The sequence below is a fragment of the Numenius arquata genome, chromosome Z, assembly GCF_964106895.1.
Source record: "Numenius arquata chromosome Z, bNumArq3.hap1.1, whole genome shotgun sequence".
Taxonomy (NCBI): Eukaryota; Metazoa; Chordata; class Aves; order Charadriiformes; family Scolopacidae; genus Numenius; species Numenius arquata.
Window position 1 is genome coordinate 67,333,324 of NC_133616.1, and position 21,453 is coordinate 67,354,776.

The window sequence follows — 21,453 nt, forward strand, 5'->3', positions numbered from 1 at the left end:
AAGATTGCACCTTTGTAAAAATATTGTAGTATTGTCTTTTTATATTTCCTGGAAGAGAATTTCTGTGAAAACTACAGCTCTGGTTAATTCCTGCAGTCTTTTGTTGCATTTCTGCAACCTAATTCTGCAGCTTCCAGGTTTCAAGTAATTGTGTAATTGCCTTTGCATCATTGGGTAGTTATATCTGGAATTATAGTTTTGTTCCTGACCAAGTGCAGGTCTACGCTGCAGTGTACTTTCATGTTAGACAAGTGGTAACTTTCAGTTACATTATATGTGAGTGTTCCTTCTCTTAATGTCTTTCTGTGCAGAAAACTACCTTTGTTTACTACATGTTTTCTGCTACTAGAGATGAGGCAGCCAGAGACAAACTGTTCTACTTAAGCAGAAACTGCAACTAATTTCAGATTAATTTATTAAAATATGTGTTATCTAGACACTTTTTCACTGTAAAAGAACAGGTTGATATTTAACCTGCAAGTGCATTTAAAGTTGTCAGTTCTCTCTTGCTGAGGTTCTCAGAAATGTGTATTTTTGTAAACCCAGGATGGCGTACCACACATGGTATGCTAAGTGACTATGGATAACTAGAAAGTTACTGCCAACATTTGGAAAAAGTAAGACTAGTGGAATTCATTGAGTATATTAGCAATACCTAACAGGTATATTTGTTGGAAAGATTTGAGACTGCAGGTATAATTTTGCATCACTTTATTGATACAGGAATATGTTGATTCTAGTAGGCTGTTAGTTAAATAGGTTCCCAATGTCAAGTTATCTGTTAAAGTCAGAAAGCTTACTATAGATGTATAAAGCAGTCCTCAAGTTAAAACAATATACGTGGGAGTGCATGTTTGGGTTGCCACATAGCCAACTGTTTAGAGTCTCGAGCTTACATGGAACCTTTCAACACTTCAGCTTCACTGTTTTGTGTGTTGTCTTACAACTCTTTCTATATTTTTAAGACAGTTTTCATTAAAATAACATCTTAATGCTATTTATAGGTCAGGCAACAGAATAGCAGAGCTTTCGTATGCTATCACTTTGGAAGACTACGGGCTTGTGAAAGTGCAAGAAGTTCTGGTGTCAGATTCTTCTCAAGTAAACTTTACATAAATCTTATCCTTTTTCCTTGAATGCTTCTTTGAAAAGTTGGGTTTCCAGTTAAGAATCCATTGTTATTATATCAGTGTGTAGGTGCTGGTCAACAACAGCGTGTCCCTCACACTCAGCCTCGTTGTGCCTCAGAAAACCATCCAGAACCTCGAGAAACTCTTGAATACAAAGCAGCTCTGGAGTTAGAAATGTGGAAGGAAATGCAAGAGGACATTTTTGAAAATCAGGTTTTTACTCTTTTTGTTTATTTCCTAAACTGTATGACTGCTAGAGGAGCTTTAGCGGAATTAGTGAGAGGAATATTGACTGCATTTTTCTTAAACTTTGCCACTGTTTCAAATAAGAACTAAATTTTGCTCATATAAAATATATAGCTTTAGATGTATACAAATATCTTCCATACTCTTAAGGAAGAAAGTTATTTTCTGTTAAGTGACTGAATTAGGGGCTAGGTATGAAATACAGAATACCTCCTTCACAATTTCCCCTTATTGTTTATGAAGTACAGTAGATACTGAAGGTTCAAATTATTGCTGTTAAATATTAGCATTGCATTTCTTCATTCTCTGTCAAAATCCATTGCTGTGTTTCTACTCTTAGAGTCATTCTAGGTGTTGTTAGTTGCATGCTTCTTTTAAAAAGACATTGAGAATCTAGTGTCCTAATTTGTTGGGATATTTTTCTCAAACTTGGGCTTACTTTGCATTTATACTTAAGGGTAAGATATATTGTTCAGTGTCAGAATCATACCTTGAGTTATATAAGTCAGTGTACAAAACTTAGTTTCTAATTCTTTTTCTTCAAGGCTTAGGTGTTCTAGTACTCTCTCCTTTAGAATTGTATTTCCAACAATTTTACATGTGGTTTTCTGGTTTGGGGTTTTTGTTCCTATTTTGCCTTTAAAAGCTTAAAAAGAAGGAAATGGCCCACATGCAGGCTCTTGCAGAAGAATGGAAGAAAAGAGATAGAGAGAGAGAAGCATTAGTGAAGAAAAAGGTAAGGGAAGTCGTTCTTCTACTTGCTGAAAATCTCATTATAAATCACATCAATATAAATTTGACAAAATATTTCATAACTACAAATGTTCTGTGTTTAGTCTTCACACCTCCTGATATCTATGCATGTAGTCCAAAAAATTAAAAGTAGTCCTTAGTCATAGAATACTTGTTAGAAATCCTTTGGGTTAGCTTGCTATCTTTGGGAGCTTTGTGACTTTAATTGCCTTTCACTTGCATGGTCAAATAGCACTTCTACAACCTGGCTGTGCATAGTAACCTGTTAGACTTTATTGTATTGGAAAGAAAGGCTCTTCCTTTCCTCATTAGAAGCTGGAGATTTGTTTTATATGTAAATTTCGAAACAAAAATTGTCAATTTCTTATACCATAGCAAAAGTAAATTCTTAGTCTGCCTAAAACATATTTTTATTGCAAGTAAAAAAAATGTTTTCTTTTGTTCTTTTAGGTAACAGAATATACTGTTTTGGAAGAACAACTTCAGAAAACCCTGAAAGATCTAGATAAGCGAGAACGACAGCTTTTTAGTGCTGAATCAGAGGTAAAAATCTCGGATCATTTTAAGCAATGCTATTGCTTGAACTACTTCTAAAAGTTTGGGTTTTCCTGTAGAGACAATTATGACCTTTGTATAAGAACTGAAATAGCTGCATTCATGCTCATACATAGAGGAACATTAATAATTTACAACAAAATTTGGCTTAACTACACTTTTTTACTCAAATGGAAATTTGTAAATTTTCTATTCTTAACAAAATTCCAGTGTTAGTGGAGACGTTTATATGGCAGCAGATGGCAATTTTAAGTTTAGTACTGTCAGATGCACATTGTACAGGTGTACAAGAGTGCCTTACTTAACCAGTAATTGCTAGATTAACTATTGAAATAGTAGAAGGTGCCAAGGAGAGCTGGAAGAAACTTCAGTTGTCCGGGTGTTGTTATCCAGCAACTTCACGGAGTTCCTATTTCATACTTTTTTTAGTGACAAGGCCAAAGAACGTGTGGCAGAAGGCAGTAGCTACCATTGTTTCTAGATCTCACTGAACACCCCCAAGATGAGGAAATGGGGTGCAAATCCTCAGGGAAGCTAGTTGCATGAAAAGAGAAAAAAAATAGGCAGTTTATTTTCTTTCTGTACTTCAAAAAAATCTCACAATTATGTAGGTAAACTGCTGTCGTGATTTAGCAGTCCAACAAACTCTCTCTTTCCTCCTGTAGCTCAGATTAATCAGTCCCTCCTGTACTTGTGAGCAAAGCTAAGAAAGCACCTACCACAGGGATGGGCTGGTTGAGCTTGTGTCCTGTTCAGTACTCAGGCTGTCTATACCGCTTGATGCAGTTTGTGCTGTAAATAGTGTCTAACTTTACCTTCAATATCTATGCAAAAAATCTGGTGATTACGTTTGGCTGAGTAGCTTGTGACTTTTAGCTTGTGATGTTTAGCTTGTCCAGCTAACTGCTGGACAAGGCCAAGACCAAAAAGGAGGCCTCCAAAAAGGAGGGTGGAAGCAGGGACGGGTAGAATGGGCAGAATGTAAAGAAACTGTCCGAGTGGCCAGGAACCAGATCAGGCAAGCGAAAGCCCAGGCAGAATTAAATCTAGCCAGGGACATCAAAAAAAATTAGAAAAACTTCTACAGACATGTCAGGGACAAAGGCAAGACTAGGGAAATTGTGGGCCCTCTCTGGAAGGAAACAGTAGACCTGGCCTCCCAGGATATGGATAAGGCTGAGCTACTGAATGACTGCTTTGCCTCAGTCTTCACCGGCAAGGGCTCTAAGCACACTGCCCAAGTCACGGAAGGCAAAACCAGGGGCTCTGCGAATGAAGAACTGCTCACAGTAGTAGAAGATCAGGTTTGAGACCTCTTAAAGAACCTGAAGGTGCATAAGTCCATGGGACCTGACGAAATCCACCCATGGGTCCTGAGGGAACTGGCGGACGAAGTTGCTAAGCCGCTTTCCATCATATTTGAGAAATGGTGGCAATCTGGCGAAGTTCCCCCTGACTGGAAAAAGGGGAACATAACCCCAATATTCAAAAAAGGAAAAAAGGAAGACCCAGGGAACTATAGGCCAGTCAGCCTCACCTCTGTGCCTGGCAAGATCATGGAGCAGATCCTCCTGGAATCTCTGCTAAGGCACATGGAAAATAAAGAGGTGATTGGAGACAGCCAGCATGGCTTCACCAAGGGCAAATTGTGCCTGACAAATTTGGTGTGGCACTATTGTAAAAGGCCAGGCTTGGTGGACAAGGGCAGAGCAACAGACGTCATGTACCTGGACTTATGCAAAGCGTTTGACACTGTCCCGCACGACATCCTGGTCTCAAAATTGGAAAGTCATGGGTTCGATGGATGGACCACTCGGTGGATAAGGAACTGGCTGGATGGCCGCACTCAGAGGGTTGTGGTCAACGGTTCAATCTCCAATTGGTGGCCAGTGACGAGTGGTGTTCCTCAGGGGTCGGTACTGGGACCAGTGCTGTTCAACATCTTTGTCGGAGACATGGGCAGTGGGATAGAGTGCATCCTCAGTAAGTCTGCCGACGACACCAAGCTCGGTGGCGTGGTCGACACGCTGGAGGGAAGGGATGCCATCCAGAGGGACCTGGACGGGCTTGAGAGATGGGCTCATGCAAATCACATGAAGTTCAACCAGGCCAAGTGCAGGGTCCTGCATCTGGGATGTGGCAATCCCAGGCACAAATACAGGCTGGGCAGAGAATGGCTGGAGAGCAGCCCTGAGGAGAAGGACTTGGGGGTGTTGGTGGATGAGAAGCTCAACATGAGCTGGCAATGTGCACTGGCAGCCCAGAAAGCCAACCGCATCCTGGGCTGCATCAAAAGAAGTGTGGTCAGCAGGTTGTGGGAGGTGATTCTACCCCTCCACTCTGCGCTCATGAGACCCCACCTGGAGTACTGTGTCCAGCTCTGGAGTCCTCAACACAGGAAGGACATGGACCTGTTGGAATGGGTCCAGCGAAGGGCCACGAAGATGATCAGAGGGATGGAGCACCTCCCCTATGAAGACAGGCTGAGAGAGCTGGGGTTGTTCAGCCTGGAGAAGAGGAGGCTCTGGGGAGACTTCATAGCAGCCTTCCAATATCTGAAGGGAGCCTACAGGAGAGCTGGAGAGGGACTCTTTGTCAGGAAACGTAGTGACAGGACAAGGGGTAATGGTTTTAAATTGGAAGAGGGGAGATTTAGATTAGATATTAGGTGGAAATTCTTTATTGTGAGGGTGGTGAAGCACTGGAACAGGTTGCCCGGGGAAGTTGTGGATGCCCCATCCCTGGAAGTGTTTAAGGCCAGGCTGGATGGGGCTTTGAGCAACCTGGTCTAGTGGAGATGTCCCTGGGGGTTGGAGCTCGATGATCTTTAAGGTCCCTTCCAACTCTAACCATTCTATGATTCTATGAATCTATGAATTCATTTCAGTCTGAGTAAAAGTATTTATTTTGAATCTCATACATGTTTGTCTCAAAATTTGCTCTAAATTTAGTGAGATTCTGACCTGAGGGTGTAAAGATAGTAAAAATCAGTGGATTCCAAAACTGTCTAGGCAAAATGATGTAGGGTTCATTTAGCAATTCCACAGTGTGAGAAATAGGGTACTTGGAGAGGTTTCTATTCAGCTAGCAGTTATCTGGGCCAGTAACATCTTTCCAGAAAGTTCAAACATGTTAAGGACTGTTTTTCTGTTTAGCTCAATGAGAAATTCTCTCAATATGCTCAGTTTGAAGAGTGTGATCTTACTGTTCTAAAGGCATCTTGGCCATAGCTGTGACTTCACTGTTTCTGCACTGAAGGGGTATTTCTAGCAATTTAATTTGTAGTAGAAAGGTGGATATAAAATTTGCCTGTAGCAATACCATGTAGAAAATAGAGTAGAGATACACATAGCTCCATTTTTACAATAGTCAAGCAAGAGTATATTTGTAGCCCAAACGTAGCAATTTGCAGGTCATTAGTCAAACTGAAAGCCAATAAAAATATATAGCAAACATATAGATAACAATGGAATTTCTATTGTTTAATTTCTGAAATGGATAACATTTTTTTTCTGTCGTGAGTAGTAGTTACAGTTGTAAGAAAGGCTCTTTAAACTCTTGCGCATATGGGTTAATATAGATATGTTTCACTTTTAAGCTTCAAAGACTAAAGAAGGAGTTGCAAGCAGAGCATGAACGAAATTTGCAGGAGCTACAGGATTCTGTGCGGCGAGCCAGAGAAGAATGTACACACCAGGTTGAGCTAGAAAGGTCAAAAATCAAACAGCAAGAAGAAGACAAGCTTCGCTTACAGCAGCAGGTAAGTACACTTAAATTTTCTGCTTCAACCACTTAAGTAAGCATTTTTAAAAATAAGTATACTAAGTTGAGCAATGATTTTGAGGCAAGCAGATTCTGGCAACTTAGTAATAAACACTTTATCTCTGTTGTTCAGTGAGCTACATGCTGGGACCCATCTCTGTCATCTTGCTCAGTAGCAGGGCCAGTTTGCAGTACAGTGGTTATAATTTTTTTTTTTTCAATGCTGGAATTCAAACATACATTACATGTAGAACCTGAACAGCAATATACATTTAACAACTTAAGTTGTTAGCGGTTAACGTCTTGCAAAACCTCTAGGTAGCTTGACTATGCAGTTTATTTTGCTCTGCCATTACAAAAGAGTATTTCTATTATCCTTATGGGGAGGGAGGAGAAATTATCTTGTTATTGTGATATTCTATTCTGAAAATACATTATACCAAGAAAATTTAGACCACATTCTTTTGTCATGGAAGCTAGTCTAGCTATTTTTCATGACTCTTAAAACACACTGTAAAATTTTAAAAGTTAATACTAGCTTTTTTGAGCAGTTACAATATTAGACACTTGTTGTTAAGTAGATTTAGATCTTATTAATGTGTAAGTGTTTTATAAGTACTTAGTTTATGTAGGTGAATTATATGCTTTGGTGCTTTTCATTTCTGATATGTGATGGTGATAATCCCACAATAGCTTTGAGTAGTTGAAGAACTGTAGCAGCCAAATGCATATTTTTGTATTAGGAAGAGTTGTGCTGGGATTTGGTGGGTTCTTTAGCATATGCTGATGTGAAAAAAGTAGATTAATATCAGTGTTTAATACTAATCACAGTACAGTGAACTTTTTTAATATAGCTAATAAGAAAAATGCTGCTAATCTAGAAGATGGTAAATTTGGCTATTTTACTGAACAATCATTGAATTGAGATGAGCAGTTTCAAACTGCAGAATGGAATCCACTTCAAAGTGGTAAGTGGATCACTTCTGCATTGCAGATGTGTTGGCAGCTACTGCTGTATCTGTCCAGACAAGATAGCCAATAGTTCTTCAGACTCAAGTGGGCAAATGGCACCACCTAGGAGTCATCTTCCAGACTAATTCTTTTGACTTCCACTGACTTTTATTAGCTAGGTTGCAATACCATCACAATCACTTTATTTTTCCTAGTCAGAACAGCCATACTGTATCAGACCAAAGATTCAGTTAGCTCAGCATTCTGTTGCAGCAATGGTTGGATTTAGAGGGCAAAAAAATAAGAAGTGGGACAATGAGAAAATACAATTTTGGTATATCCAGCAATACCATTAAGAGTTACTTGTACCCTCATCCAGAGGCAGCACTTCATATTTACTAGCCATCAGAGAAAGTATTCCTTGTGAACTCATCTGATCCCTTATCCCTTTGAAAAAGTATTTCTATTTTTAGCATTGCAACATCCTGTGGCAGTGAGTTCTAAAATTTAATTATGTGTTGTATGTTTAAAAATTGTTCATTTTAAGCTCACTGCTGAAAAATTATGAAGAATGCTTTGGTGCCTGTGCTACATACTGTTCCTGATTGCTTAGGTGTCTGTCATACTGTCTCTTTCAAACACAAGCTCTGCTATGTTTTGCCTTGCTTTATATGAAGACCGTTCCTTCCTGCTTGTCCTGGCTGTTTGTCTGCTGTTCCTGCTATTTTGAATCTTTCTCATGCTTCAGTATGAGGTGGTTATTCGTCCATATTCTGCACAAGACAACCTTTTTTGTTTAGCTCTGCTAGAGGTGGAGTGGGTTTTTTTTTGTTTGCTTTAGAGTGTTACTGTACAATGGTTCCCTTTTTAACGTGCACAAGCAGAAAGTTCCTGTTGCTACCACTTCTGATGGGCCTCTTTTTTTTACCTTTTTTGGGTGTGGTGTTTTTGTTTAGATATGGGCTTTTTTTTTTAACAAGGAATGTTCTGAAGTAAATTGTAATACTTTTAAACAATATGTTTTGACTTATTACTTACCTTTTAAGGAGATGGATCAGTACACAATTTTCACACTTGAATTGTAGAGTGCCCTAAATGTCTAACTTGTTTGGTTAGAAACCCCACTATGTGCAAAAGAAGATCCTTGAAGCATCCACCTTGAAGTACATCACTCTTACTTCTGAATAAGGAAGCTGTGCTTCATTTGTATGAGTTATGCAGTTCCCTAACAGTCCACATCCTGAGCTCTCATGACAGCGTCTATTTTTGAAACTGCTTTCAGAAACAAGCAAGAAATAAAACAAACTCTATAAGTTCTCAGGATAGCTGGCATTTTTCATAGCTAAATAAATCAGTTACTGTCTTTGTCATCACCATCATGTCTGTATGTCTGCTTAATTATGCAAAAATTATTAAAATTAGAGAAAAATTATAAAATTGTGAAAAAAAAAATACTAAAAATGGAAGGGTGACAAACAGTAGCATCTTTTGTCAAAGTTGGCTATTGCAGTTATATATGAAAAGTAACTGCAGTGAACTATGTTTTTATATGGCTCCTTAGAAGCATCACTACTTTCTTACATCAATTCTGTAAAAATAATAACTTGGAAAAGTGACATTTTGGAAGAAAAATAGAGGTGACACAACTAGGAGGTCCAAAGAATTAAAATATTGATGTACTTACAGAAGAAGTTGTAGGCTTTGGAACAGAAATGAATTATCTGAAGCATTTGTGCCCAGTATTCTAAACTGTTGGATACAATTAATGGAAATACTTGTATTTACTAGTTGGACATAAGTACAAGTGGAGCATTTGGGATCATATTCTGTGATAGAATGTGTCAGTTCCATCAGGGGTATTAAGGTATTTATAGATGAATATTATTTAACAGAGGACTGTAAGCTACTCTTAGAAAGCATCTTATAAAAAAAATTTTTATTATCTTCAATATGGTATAGTGAAGAAAAATTGTTAAATGTTTGACTTGCTTAGTTTCTTTGTAGCAGAGTAATTGTGTATTGGCACCAGTTTTTAAATTACCCATTTTAAGATGAAAAGCAAAGCTGTCTCTTTATAAAATCTTCATGAAACTGTGGAAGTACACAGTGAGGGCAGAGGTACATAGCATTAAGTCATTAGTCACTGAAGTCTTTCTACTTCAGCCTTTCTTCTAAATCATTATTTGGCTGTACAAAGTATTAGTTGTTTCCTTTTCCAGACATTCCTAAACAAGTTATGCTGGTGAAATTGAGTAAGTAATAAAACTTCATATAGTAGATAACACTGTTGGCTTTCTTTAAAACATGTGTGTAAATCTAAATAGTTGCGTCTTCTGTGTTTCTTTGCAAGTCGTTTTAGAAATGTGAACAGCAATGTTTATAAATCTTGATATTCTGTCTATGAGGACAGACTTGTTTTTTCTTTCCAGTACTAAGCAAAGATCCTCTTTAAAATTCTTCCTATTAAAACATTGCTGTATGCCATCATCAAGAAATCATTAATTATGAATATGTAGCTTTCAGTGTCTGTTTTATATCAGATAATGGACAGTAAGATGTTTGTTCCAGGGACTAAGGAGTAATTTAAGTTCTGTAAATTGTTTGTTTGGCTGTGAACGGATTTTTCTGCTAACTTGCATTATATTTTGGTATCTTTAATGTAGCTTTATGAAGCAGAAAATAAGCATAAAATTCTGGAGAAGGAATTCCAGCAATACAAGGAACAGCAAAGTAGCAAACCAGAAATCCAGCTACAATCAGAAATAAATCTTCTCACTTTAGAAAAGGTATCTTGGATTTTTCTAGTCTTTAAAAAATGTCACAATGGTCCATTCATTGATAAGGGAGATGTAGAATAATCTTGCATGATAAACTGGTTAATTTGTCCATTTTGTTTTACTTTTTCCAACAATTTCTTCAGGCTTTAAATATTCAGACACAATTAAGGTCAACAGTGGCCCTATTTCTATAGAGGAAGCAGTAGCGTTAGAAGCTAAGGCAGGAAAAAAACCTAACCTGTATATTTACATTGCTGCCATCATGGTTTATGCTGGAGACTCTGAACATTCTGTTTATAGCACTACATGAAGATGAAGCTCTTCTTGTGAGAATTAATTTGACTGTTTTTCCATTATGTGCATTGGGATTTTATTAAGAATTTCTAAAAAGAGATTGTGTTACTTGCCAGTGAAATGGAATCACTGTTGTAAGTTGATTTCTTAGAAATCATACATGCCTTTAGTAGAGAATATTTTGCTTAATTAAAACCACAGATATGGGGACTTTATGCTCAGAATTATTTTAAGGCTTGAGTCAAATTGTTGACCAAATAGGCTGAAAAAATCGAACCAGGCTTCTTGACACAAAATACTCTTACACTTATATGGTATTTCTGCATGTTACTGTATGTTTGAATAACTTCTAATAATGCAAGGAAATGATTCAAACTATCATTCTGTCTCTACAGACTTTTAAAATCCTTATCTTAAATATTTTTTAGTTTTCATACTTTTGTTAGATTAAAAAAATCAGTGTTTTAAGATCTTCACAAATTTAATGGTAAATAATTTTTGTATGATTAAAAGAAAATAATCACTGGTCAAAGTCGTTAATTAAAAATGCTTCATTTTCCAGATTACAGTGTCCTATGTGCTTCTTAACTGTTATTATTTGCCTTTTAATACTAATCTTTTTTTTGCACAGAATGCAATTAATTTTTAGTGTGTAACATTTTGTAAAGATTCATTTAGATAGTAAGATCAAAGATTCACACTAGATACATAGGTTTTAAAGACTGGTTTGAACAGATGTCCTTTTCAGAGAAAAGAATGTAACATGTATCTTCTATCAGCAGTAGGAAAGAAAAAAATACACACCTTTTTAAAGGCAAGATTTGTCCATCAGTGTTTCTGTTAAATTAGTGCTTATAAGCTTACTTTGGAAAAAAAAAAGGGAGGAGGCTATTGCTAATTTGAGAATCTTATATTTAAAGATTACCTCAGTAGATTTAGTGCTAAAAACTAATCTTTTTCTTTTTGTATAGACAGCTATCCAATAAAAATAAGGCTATATTTTAAACAAGAAAATGTTCATGTGCCATAATATTTATCTTATATTACATAACAGCTTCAGATGATGTTGTATGTTACACTACATAAACACTTTTCTTAAACCAGACCCTTTGTATATATACATCTTTCAGTGATTATTACTGCTGTTATTGCTTCAGCTGATATGATTTTAATTGGTTTTAGGTTGAACTTGAAAGAAAGTTAGAGTCAGCTACCAAGTCAAAGCTCCACTACAAACAACAATGGACAAGGGCTTTGAAAGAACTTGCAAGGTTAAAACAGGTATGCAGGTTTTCTTTTGTTGTATGAGACAAACAAGTTAATGCAGTATTGGAAGCTACTTATTATTACTTTTAACTATGGGCAGTTTTCATTTTATTAGTTTTTATCTTCACAAAATTAAAACTCTGAGCTACACTTTTTACAAAAATTAGAACAACAAAACTGGTTTGAATTTGACGTTGAACTTGAGAAAGACCAAGGCTAAGCCCTGCAAAGGTTGGCATAGCTGCAAGGAGGCATGATTCAAAAAAAATTCTATTAATCTCATTCCCAATAATGCTCTGTCAGCACTTGCAGAGAAAATACTTTGTCCTAATCGTGCTGTATTTTTATTGTAATATGAAGACTAAAGATGAGAAAGGAATCTTAGCTTTTAGAAACAATGGTTTAAGGTTTGCTGAATGCTGTAAAATGATGTAAACTTGCAGAAAATCTAAACTGGAAATGAAAATTTCTCCTGCTTTTGGAAATCCCAGTCTCACACTAATGTGTCCTGCTTTTTTTACTGCTGTGTTTTAACAGAGCTCGTGTGTGTGTGTGTGTGTATATACATATATATATATATAGTCCAACACACATGACTTGAAAGTACTCTGTTCAAACTTGGAAGAGTAGTAGCTTCATCCTCACTGAATCTATATGCCTCTATGTATTTTTGGTCATCACCTGTCTTGCATGAATTACAGTAAACACTACCTAAACAGTACACTTAAGAATGGCAAGTATTTCCATTGGCCTTGACAAACAAATCAGTAAATCATTAATCCCTGTTGCTGAACAAACTTTGACACAGACATAAAGCTTCAGAATTCAAGTTTAGTAAAAAGTTTTTATTATCTGTATTCACACCTAGCTCCTGCTTGAGGAAAAGTGTTATTTTTCTTTAAGGCTAATAGTTCATTCCTACTGCTAGAATATTCAGTTTTTGGAGAGTGAGAAGCTGAAACCATCCTCTCCTAACTGACAGTTACGTTTTTTAGTCTGTATTTCTCTTTGAAGAAAGTAGATGTGCTGTATAATCACTATCAATAATTAAAAATTCACTTTATTTTCTGTCTTCAAATTGATCCTTCTTTGCTTAGTGATAAAAGGAGTCATGAATTCTCATCTCTAATTTCTTAAACTTCTATGTTTGACAAGATGATAGAAGGAAGAATATAAAATCTTATCTCTCTGATTAAGGTTTCATCAGCAGCCATGAAATGTCCAGGCTGTTTTTTCTTACTGACATATTTAAAAATTCATATAGAATAGAGAAGATTGTTGCTTGCCAGATTAACACTAGTGTATATCACTGTCAGTTTTTTTATAAATTTCATTACTGTAGGCCCGACAATCTGAATTTAGTAACATGTGAAAGTCTGAATCGTAAAATAAGTTGGCATGTACAATGAATTACGCGACCTAAAACTTTTCTACTACAGAACAAACCCTTTCAGAGGAGTTTCTTGTGGTTTTTATACTCCTGTGCTTCATCTTATACTTAGTCTATTGATAAAGGATTTAAGTGACTTTAAAGAGCCAAATAAAAGTTGAAGCAGAGATGATCAAAAACCATTTACTCTATTTTAAATATAAATTTGGAAACTGTTGCTTCAGGAATTCTAGATTTGCTTTAGTTCAGATGACTTGTGCAATTGTGCATAGTCTGACCAATTTCTTGTTTAAATTGGATTAGTACCATGTTAATTTTGCATTGCCTCTGGTGAATAGCCACAGGGCTGTAATCTGTGCCAGTAATTTGTCACACCAAAGCTCTCTAGAGAACTATACAAAACATTTGTGTAGTGAGGATTAGACGCTGAAAGCCATATCTTAGATTGTTAATAAATGTTAATGACAAAACCCAGCTGGTAAGTCTTGGAAATGAGATCTAATGCTTTGTGCCCATTGCCAAAAAAATGTTTAAACAGAGATTTCCATTACTCAAAGGTGACCTAGTACAGTCAATTTGTGAATTAAAGAAGCATAATCTACAGGCTAAGCATTTAGTAAAATGCTCTTCTGATTTGCAACCATAAAAGTCAATGTTTCCTTAATTAAAAAGTTTCCTTTTACTTTGGAACTAGTTCTTAGCACGCATTTGTGATGGTTTTATATTTTGCAGAATATGAGATATGCAGTACATAACTGAGTAAAGTATGGGACTGTTAATAGAAAACGTTCTAAAATTATCCATGTCTAGGATTTTGAATGCTAAACATAGTGCCAGTGGTAACCAAAAAAGATCTAAAGTAAATGAGGGCACACAAAGATCATGCTTACCTGTGCTTAACAAAGTACAGAAATTGGTTGAATTTAAACACAGTTTGTAAAGCTGAGTGAAAATAGACTTCATCCAGCTTACTTTTCTTCCCTCTTTGTTACTTAGTGCAAGTCTGCGTTAAGGCTTCATTTATTATACCCCTGTTCAGTTTTAGGAAGACAAAAATGTAAACAAGTTAGCTACGTATCCATGCACCCAGGTAGATTTTATGCTTTCCAGGGGTTTCAAAAACTGTCTTTCAGATTTTGCTGACTGGTGGATCTCAATACTACACAAATGAGACTTGCGTAGTTTTTGTGTATGTGAATATTATTTCTGAGAGCAATCAAATCATTCACACAAAATTGCATATGTACTTACAGAGATCTTAGATGCTAAATTCAGTACTAAATTCTGAGTGCAAGAAACAATGTATCAAAACAAAAATCAGAGCTAGCAGAAATGTCATTTTTCAGCTGTGGGTATCCTCTGTTACATATATTATTCAGTGTTATGGGAGAAGTATTTAAGTCTTTTAATGTGTTTGTGCCCTAGAGATCTGTTAAAACCAGCACTGATGCATTTGTTTAAACAACATAGACCATATTGGCTGGCTGACATTCACTCTGTCTTGTCCAGTGTCTTGCTTATCCACTCAGTAATTAATTTGATTAATTTATAAGTAATTTAGCCAAGGATGGGATGTAAATCTTTGTTTAAAAAAAAAAAAGCACACACAAAAAAAAACAGTTGGAGGTCCAAGTCTTGGTTAAAAACTGTGTCTTGAAACCATCCAGGCCCTCCTACTGACTTGTCAGCTCTGGGTTATTTTCAGAAAACTTTACTTGAGTTCCTTAGCTTCAATCGTAAGTTTTTCCCACAGACTTGCATGGTATGTGTGAGTGGGAGAGTGAATAGTGGCTGCTATTTAGCCATTGTTTAGTCTAGTGTATGTATGTTTACATCTCCCTTTTGGATTTATAGGCAGCTATGGCAAAATAAAGATTGTGCTTCCTTGATTGAAGAGCCTCTTAACTAGAGCACCTGGCGGCATACAGGGATTCTTTTATGACCTGATTATAATTGAAATTTTGAGGGGTTTTTATTACTAGTTAATTTTTATTTGATGCTGATATTCCCATAGTACCATAGGTTTCCAAACATGATTGAAGTTACCACCATGCGAGCTCCTAAAACAGTATTCCATATCTCAAGCGCTATATTAGAGACGCGAACTAATGAAGAAAAGTAGTAAATGATCTGATAATTAGTATGTGAATTTGTTTGCATTGGATTTGATTTTTTTTTTTTATGGACATGTAAGAGGAGGACAGCAAAAGAACAAATTAGTAAGAGAAAGGAGTATTGGTGATAAGTTTTACTAAGGGGGGGAAAGGAAAGAAAATAAGCAAAAGAAATAGCCTGACTAGCAGTGCTGAGAAATTAGTGGAGGATAGCGTACCTGGACTAAGTAAGAGTATATTACAAAAATCTGCACATGATACTCCTGGTTCATCTGTGGCTGCCTCACCTATGGGATAGTGGCTGGTGGTAACTAGGTGGTGATGCAAGAGTTAAATTTCCAAGTGTTCTGAGTTTCTAGTGGGTCTTGTCTTCTATCCACAAAGCAGCCTTGCAGCTGCTGATTCCAGAGTGTTTCTTTACCTGAAGTTTAAAAATGCAAAATTCTAAAAGTTGCTCTGCTATGAATGGTATACATAGAGCAAGTTTGCTGTTATGCACCCTACGAATTGTTATGACAGACTTTTAAAGGGGTCAAAGACTAATGTTGGGAAAGACACGTGAAAATGAAGGGTACAAAGGGTGTAACTTAAATTACACACAGGATCCATCATAAGTGAATCTACAAAATCCCTTTCACTTGCTTTCATGTCTTTTTTCCAAGTTGAACTGTCTTAAACTGAATGCGAGGGAAAGCTTGCCTCAGAAAATGCTGATTATTCTTTTATTAAATTTAATATTATTGTGTTTAAATCTCATTATTTGAGGTCATGGCGTGGAACACTACAGAAATTCTTGACTTTCACTGTTACAGGACTAAAATTCTTCTCACTTTTTCCCTCACTGCTCCCAAGCAAGGAAATACCAAATATTTGCCATGTTTACATCAAATTGTATTAGTAATAAAATTAAATTTCTATTCACATTTATTTGAAAGGAAGTCCTGCCCAACATTAACTTGGAGACAAAATGTACTGATAAGAGTTTTTCTCCACTAAATAGAAAATGAGAATTTAGCACTCTATATTCAAACTTACTTCCCTACAAATCTAGGCATATTATCCTGAGCAATGACCGTTCTCATGAGTTACGCTGATTTTATATTTTTTTAAATTTTTTTTCATAGACATTTTTCCCAGAGAAAAACATAAAGGAACAGGAACTGACCAAAGGATTCTTCAGGAGAGCCTTGCTTTTCCTACATCTCTCATTTGCTTTTGCATCATTTGCTCTTTAGTCCTTTTCTTCATTTTATTAAACATCACTGAAGATGTTTCTTAACCAAAAAACATTATGGTTCTGAAGCTAACTAGTTCAGTGAGGGCATAAAAAACACAAGGTATTAAATGAGAGATCCTTTCTAATCAACAGGAAGGCATTAGGAATATTCTGGTGTCTTCCTGGTCTGATTGAGCTTTGGATTTTGTTGTGTTAATCTTCAATATACATACTTTTTCTTTCAGTTTGTTTAAAATGCCTTGTTTTGTTATTAGATTACCATTGTGAGCATGTTGCTGAACAGCAGAAACCTCTAGATCATTGAACTTTCCTGCCTCAAATAGTATTGTATCAACTTGTCATGAAACTTGTAGTCCCATGTGCTTCTTATGGCCAGCACACAGTTATGTCTTTCCTCTGAAGCTGCAACTGTCAGATTACTTTCAAGATCTTTCCTTATAGATCTGAATAATACACTCCACAAACTGAAGGACTGAATTAGAAGACTTCTGTTCAATGTAGTCACTGCTATTTGATGAACTGTGTATATTATGTGTCTGATTGTAATCTGTTTCATTAGTAGGCAGGCATGTAATTTTCTGCTGAAGTGTTGAAGTCCATGCTGTGCTGGTAATAAGTACTACTCTGTTTTGCATTAGTTTTCCAGTATTTAGTTTTCAGGTGATGTTTGCCCAACATACCTTCAAAAAAATTATCTTGTAGAGTTACTGAGACACACAAATTTGACAGTCTTATATTAATACCCCAGCTTCCCATGACAGTAGTCCTAGTTTAAAATGGGACAATTAGAGCATGAGTAAACTGAACTGCAGAGCAAGGAGATTTTTTTTTTTTCCAAAGTTATTTCTTGACAATCTGCAACAATGCATTGGACTGAAGCTAATCATACCTACAAATCATCGTAGAAAGGCTAGAAAAGGAGATAAGGGCAGTTAGAAGTCCTGTCTTCTGTAAAAGATTTAGATTTTTGACATCATCTAAGAGGAAGGTGTCAGCCTCATCCTGCACAGTAATGAGGGTTTTTTTCCTACAGATGATGCAGTTTGCTTGTAAATTGCATTCTTATAGAATTTATTGTGTGACCTCCAAGACTCTTTTCACTGTTAGATAGATACTAGACAGATTAATTCCAAAACCAGTACTTGGATATGCAGGCTGTACTGTATCTACTACAGGGATATGTGTAGCAAGTTTCTTTAGACTTGTCTAATCAGGAAAAGTAGCTAGTCACCAAGCTGAGTACTGGATTCTTGAAATTTCTAGACTTAGTCTATATCTACAGGGCAACAGCTCCTATCGTGAGGCTAAATAGAGCTTTACAAGGAAGACTTAACACACTCGAAATTTTAGGTTTCATGTTGCCTTAAGGTATGAATCTCCACTAATTTTTTTTTTTTTGTTTTAGACACAGCAATATTTTAACTTTATTTTGAAAAGGATTTAATTTAGGAGAGCAAATGAGAGCACCAAGAATAGCGATAGTCTCAAAGAAGTAAATATTAGCCTTACCTCATACTTCTAGATTTTGGGTAATTGAGATAACCAGATTTGCTGTCCATTTATTTACTTGTACTGTAACTTAAGTTGTACTGGTTGTATACCAACCTATTAGAAACTACATCATGCTCAGCATTTTATCTTACTACCTGCAGTTAGCAAAGCAAACAACTCAAGATAAGTACAACTATCAAAATAGTTAACATAATTCCATTATTCCTAGTAGCCCATCGTATACTTGAAATCTGGCTTTACTGTCTGGATGCTGTTGCCTATCCAGATAATTGGAAACCAGAGAATACCATTATGATATTTGCTGGGATTTTATTAAAAAAAAAAGTGAACAAACAATCCAAAGAGCACACTGTCTTTTCTTTGATAAATGTTTCAACAGTACTACTTGATCTGTAGCACTTTTTAAAATACAGATGTCTATCTCAATTCAAAACATTCTGTGATTACGAAGCTCCTGACATGTCTGGTATATTGCTTAAGTGATTAATTTCCAGTTTTAATAACGTGACACATGCCTCTAGTTGGAATTTACCTAGTTTTGACTTTCAGTCAGTGCTTTTCAATGGGTGGAAAAAGCCAAACTAGCAAGCGGATGCGAAATACCAGTCTAGCCCATACGGAGGCAACCAGTAGGTGCACAAGATCTAGAAATCCAGTGTCTTTGAATATCTTCCAGCTGCCCTCAGTCAATTAGTTATGGTCATATTTAACAGACATCAGGGAATGTACTCTTAATATGTGTTTCCTTTTCAAACTAATTCATATTTTTGTCCCCATAGTACCCCGCTCTTTCATATCCACTTCTTCCCCACTGAATAGTTTTGTATTGGCAGCAAACTGTTTTCTCCAGAATGCATCCCTCTTTTATCAATATATCAAAGAGTAGATTCTTGGTGGAGCCCACTGTTACCTTCTCACTATTATGGATAGAATCAGTTGCTATCCTTTCTCTGGTCTTCTAAACTGTGAATAACCTGAGGACTTTCTCCACAACATCTTAGTTTTGTGATTGGTTGTAGATGGTTTCTTTGGTGTGGTGTTTTGTTGTTTTTTGGAGGTGTTTTTAAGACTAGTTGGAAGTGTGACTTTCCTACAAAAGCCGGATTCATTCTTCCTGGTGTATCCATATATCCTGTTAGTTTTGGTTTTAGTTATGGTTTCAACCAGTTTGGGCACTGTTGAAGTAAGTCCTACTGTTAATTTCTGGATGTTATTTCAGGCCTCTCTTTAAAGAAAGACTAAAATAGAACGGAGAAATAGTTATTCCTGTGGTGTCAACACCAATTTTAGTGACAGATTACACATCCAGCTAAGTCTTGAGACCTTGTGTTTCAACTTCCCTAGAACTCCTGAAAACTCAGGAGTTAAATATCAGCTGGCTGTAGTGACTTTTAATATTTGCTATATGTATTTGTAGATTCCTGTCCTAAAACATACTCTACTTCAGTCTGAGACTGTGTTCTTCAAACCTGTCCCACATAAAAATGGGTGTCTCTCACATGGGGAATGTTCTTCTGCAATGAACTGCAATGAAAAAAATGCAGAGATGGGGAAGGAAGGACTATGGCTTTATCTTCCCTAAGCGCTTTTCTTATGCTTCAGTCATCTATCAGCTGTAGACTCTTTGGCAGGATTCCTGCTTCTAGTTTGGTTCTTAATATTTATCCCTTTAACATGTTGTTTTTCAGGGTCTTCTGGCCTGTCTCACTGAAGTTTTAACATCTAATTTGTCTGGCTGGTGTACTGAATTCAGTATAAAAATAAAGTATTTTGGGGTTACACACATGCTATGATTTCTTGTCAAGTACTTCTCTATTCCATTTCCTGCTTATATCAACAATTAGAGTCTTTGTTTATACCAAATCCTTGTGAAATTCAGATTTTGTTATCACTTATTGATGATCAACAGGGAGTACTTAAGGTGCTGGCGTCTAAGATTTGGGAAACTGCCCGACTATTATTTCAGATACTGTTAGGTTGACTGTATAATGAATATGCTCACACATATCAAACAAAATTATCTTTTTTTACCCCTGTAATATAAAACTGATTGTATTAACAAACAGATGAAAGCAATGTCAAAATTACAAAGGTAACCTTGCACTTCACAATATGTCTGGATCCAGGATGTTTGTGTAACCTCCTGCCTTATTTTTGAACTACAGGAAGAAATGTCATTTTTACCTCAGGTTTTCTATCTCATTCAGAGTGTAAGACTGACTGTATTGAGTTATTGCACAAGGTCATGTGGAAGATGACTGGGAGGAAAGCAAGTGGACAGAGGACCATTAAGACACTTTAATGTCACAAAGTGGTAGTGGACTAAAACCCTAGTTTTGTTACAGTGTCTGTATAGACCTTAAAAAAAACAAAACCACAAAAAAAAAAGTGCCCAAACCAAGTAAACTTTTAGAATGGACACATTAATTGGATTAAATCCACAGAGTAAGTTAGCTAGGGTTTTGCCTAGAACTAGACAAATGTAAAAGGAAACCTCACCATAGTTTTGTTTTCAAGGCTTATTTTTAACTACGAATTGCAATTTCAAAAAGTAGTTCTTGAAGCTTTGACAGTAGGCACTATGGGGCTGATGATGGAAGTTTCCCGCAGCTATTTAGTGTTTTCCTGTTCTTTATTTCTCAAAAAAGTTACATGAATGCTGTGTAGTGAATGAACAAATCTCAGTATCTTGACCAGTTCCAAAAGCATAAGTTTTATGTTTACCAGCTTCAGCTAGAGTTTGTAAAAAGGTTCATAGCATTTTTCCCGTTTTGTTAACGAGAAGATAGCTGTGACTTGGCTTCAGCTCATCCAACCTGGGCAGGTTTAATGCAATTGGGATAGTCCTGGTCTTAGTGTATTATAGATATCAACAGCTAAGTCAATCTGTTTAAACTCCTGCATTTCTAATACTGCTGGAGACTTAATTTTCATTACTTCATTCCTGTTGTTTTGCTCATGTCACTATAATTAGCACTTTTACATGTAATCACGTAGTCAACTGAGTTATGTCTTCATCTCTTCCCACATTAGCGTGAACAAGAAAATGCAATGGCTCACCTCAAAAAGCAGCAACAAGAGCTGGAGCACATGAGGCTGCGCTACTTGGCAGCAGAAGAAAAAGAGCTGGGGAAAACAGACCGACAAGAGCTGGAGGATATCAGAAATGAACTTAACAGGTATAAAAGCATTTGTAAGATTCCTTTTTATTTTTCCCCTCTCTTTTCTTGCTGTCTGCCTCAAAACAGGAGAAGGTTCAGTTAAATCAAGATTATTGGCTGTCAGACCAGTGAAAGAGCACAGTTTATTGTCCCTTTGGTAAAGGTGGCACATTTATAAAATGCAGCAGTACTGCAGTATAGAAAATCTGTGTTTAAGGCCCCTGAACTGTGTTTTTCATGTTATGGTCATAGTTGTACAGCATCAGGCTTTTTTTTCCTATTTTAAACCTTTAGTTCTAAGAATA

General features: G+C 36.4%; 1 protein-coding gene across 1 annotated transcript in view; it reads left to right on the forward strand.

Annotated features, from left to right (window-relative positions):
* Positions 1-21,453, forward strand: part of CEP120 (centrosomal protein 120) — a 39,579-nt gene that overhangs the window by 17,479 nt on the left and 647 nt on the right. Inside the window, exons 13-20 of the mRNA XM_074166171.1 lie at positions 1,005-1,101; positions 1,191-1,343; positions 2,023-2,112; positions 2,580-2,672; positions 6,283-6,444; positions 10,061-10,183; positions 11,651-11,749; positions 21,021-21,166. Of these exons, the coding sequence (XP_074022272.1) occupies positions 1,005-1,101; positions 1,191-1,343; positions 2,023-2,112; positions 2,580-2,672; positions 6,283-6,444; positions 10,061-10,183; positions 11,651-11,749; positions 21,021-21,166 (963 nt within the window). The remainder of the gene's footprint in view (positions 1-1,004; positions 1,102-1,190; positions 1,344-2,022; positions 2,113-2,579; positions 2,673-6,282; positions 6,445-10,060; positions 10,184-11,650; positions 11,750-21,020; positions 21,167-21,453) is intronic.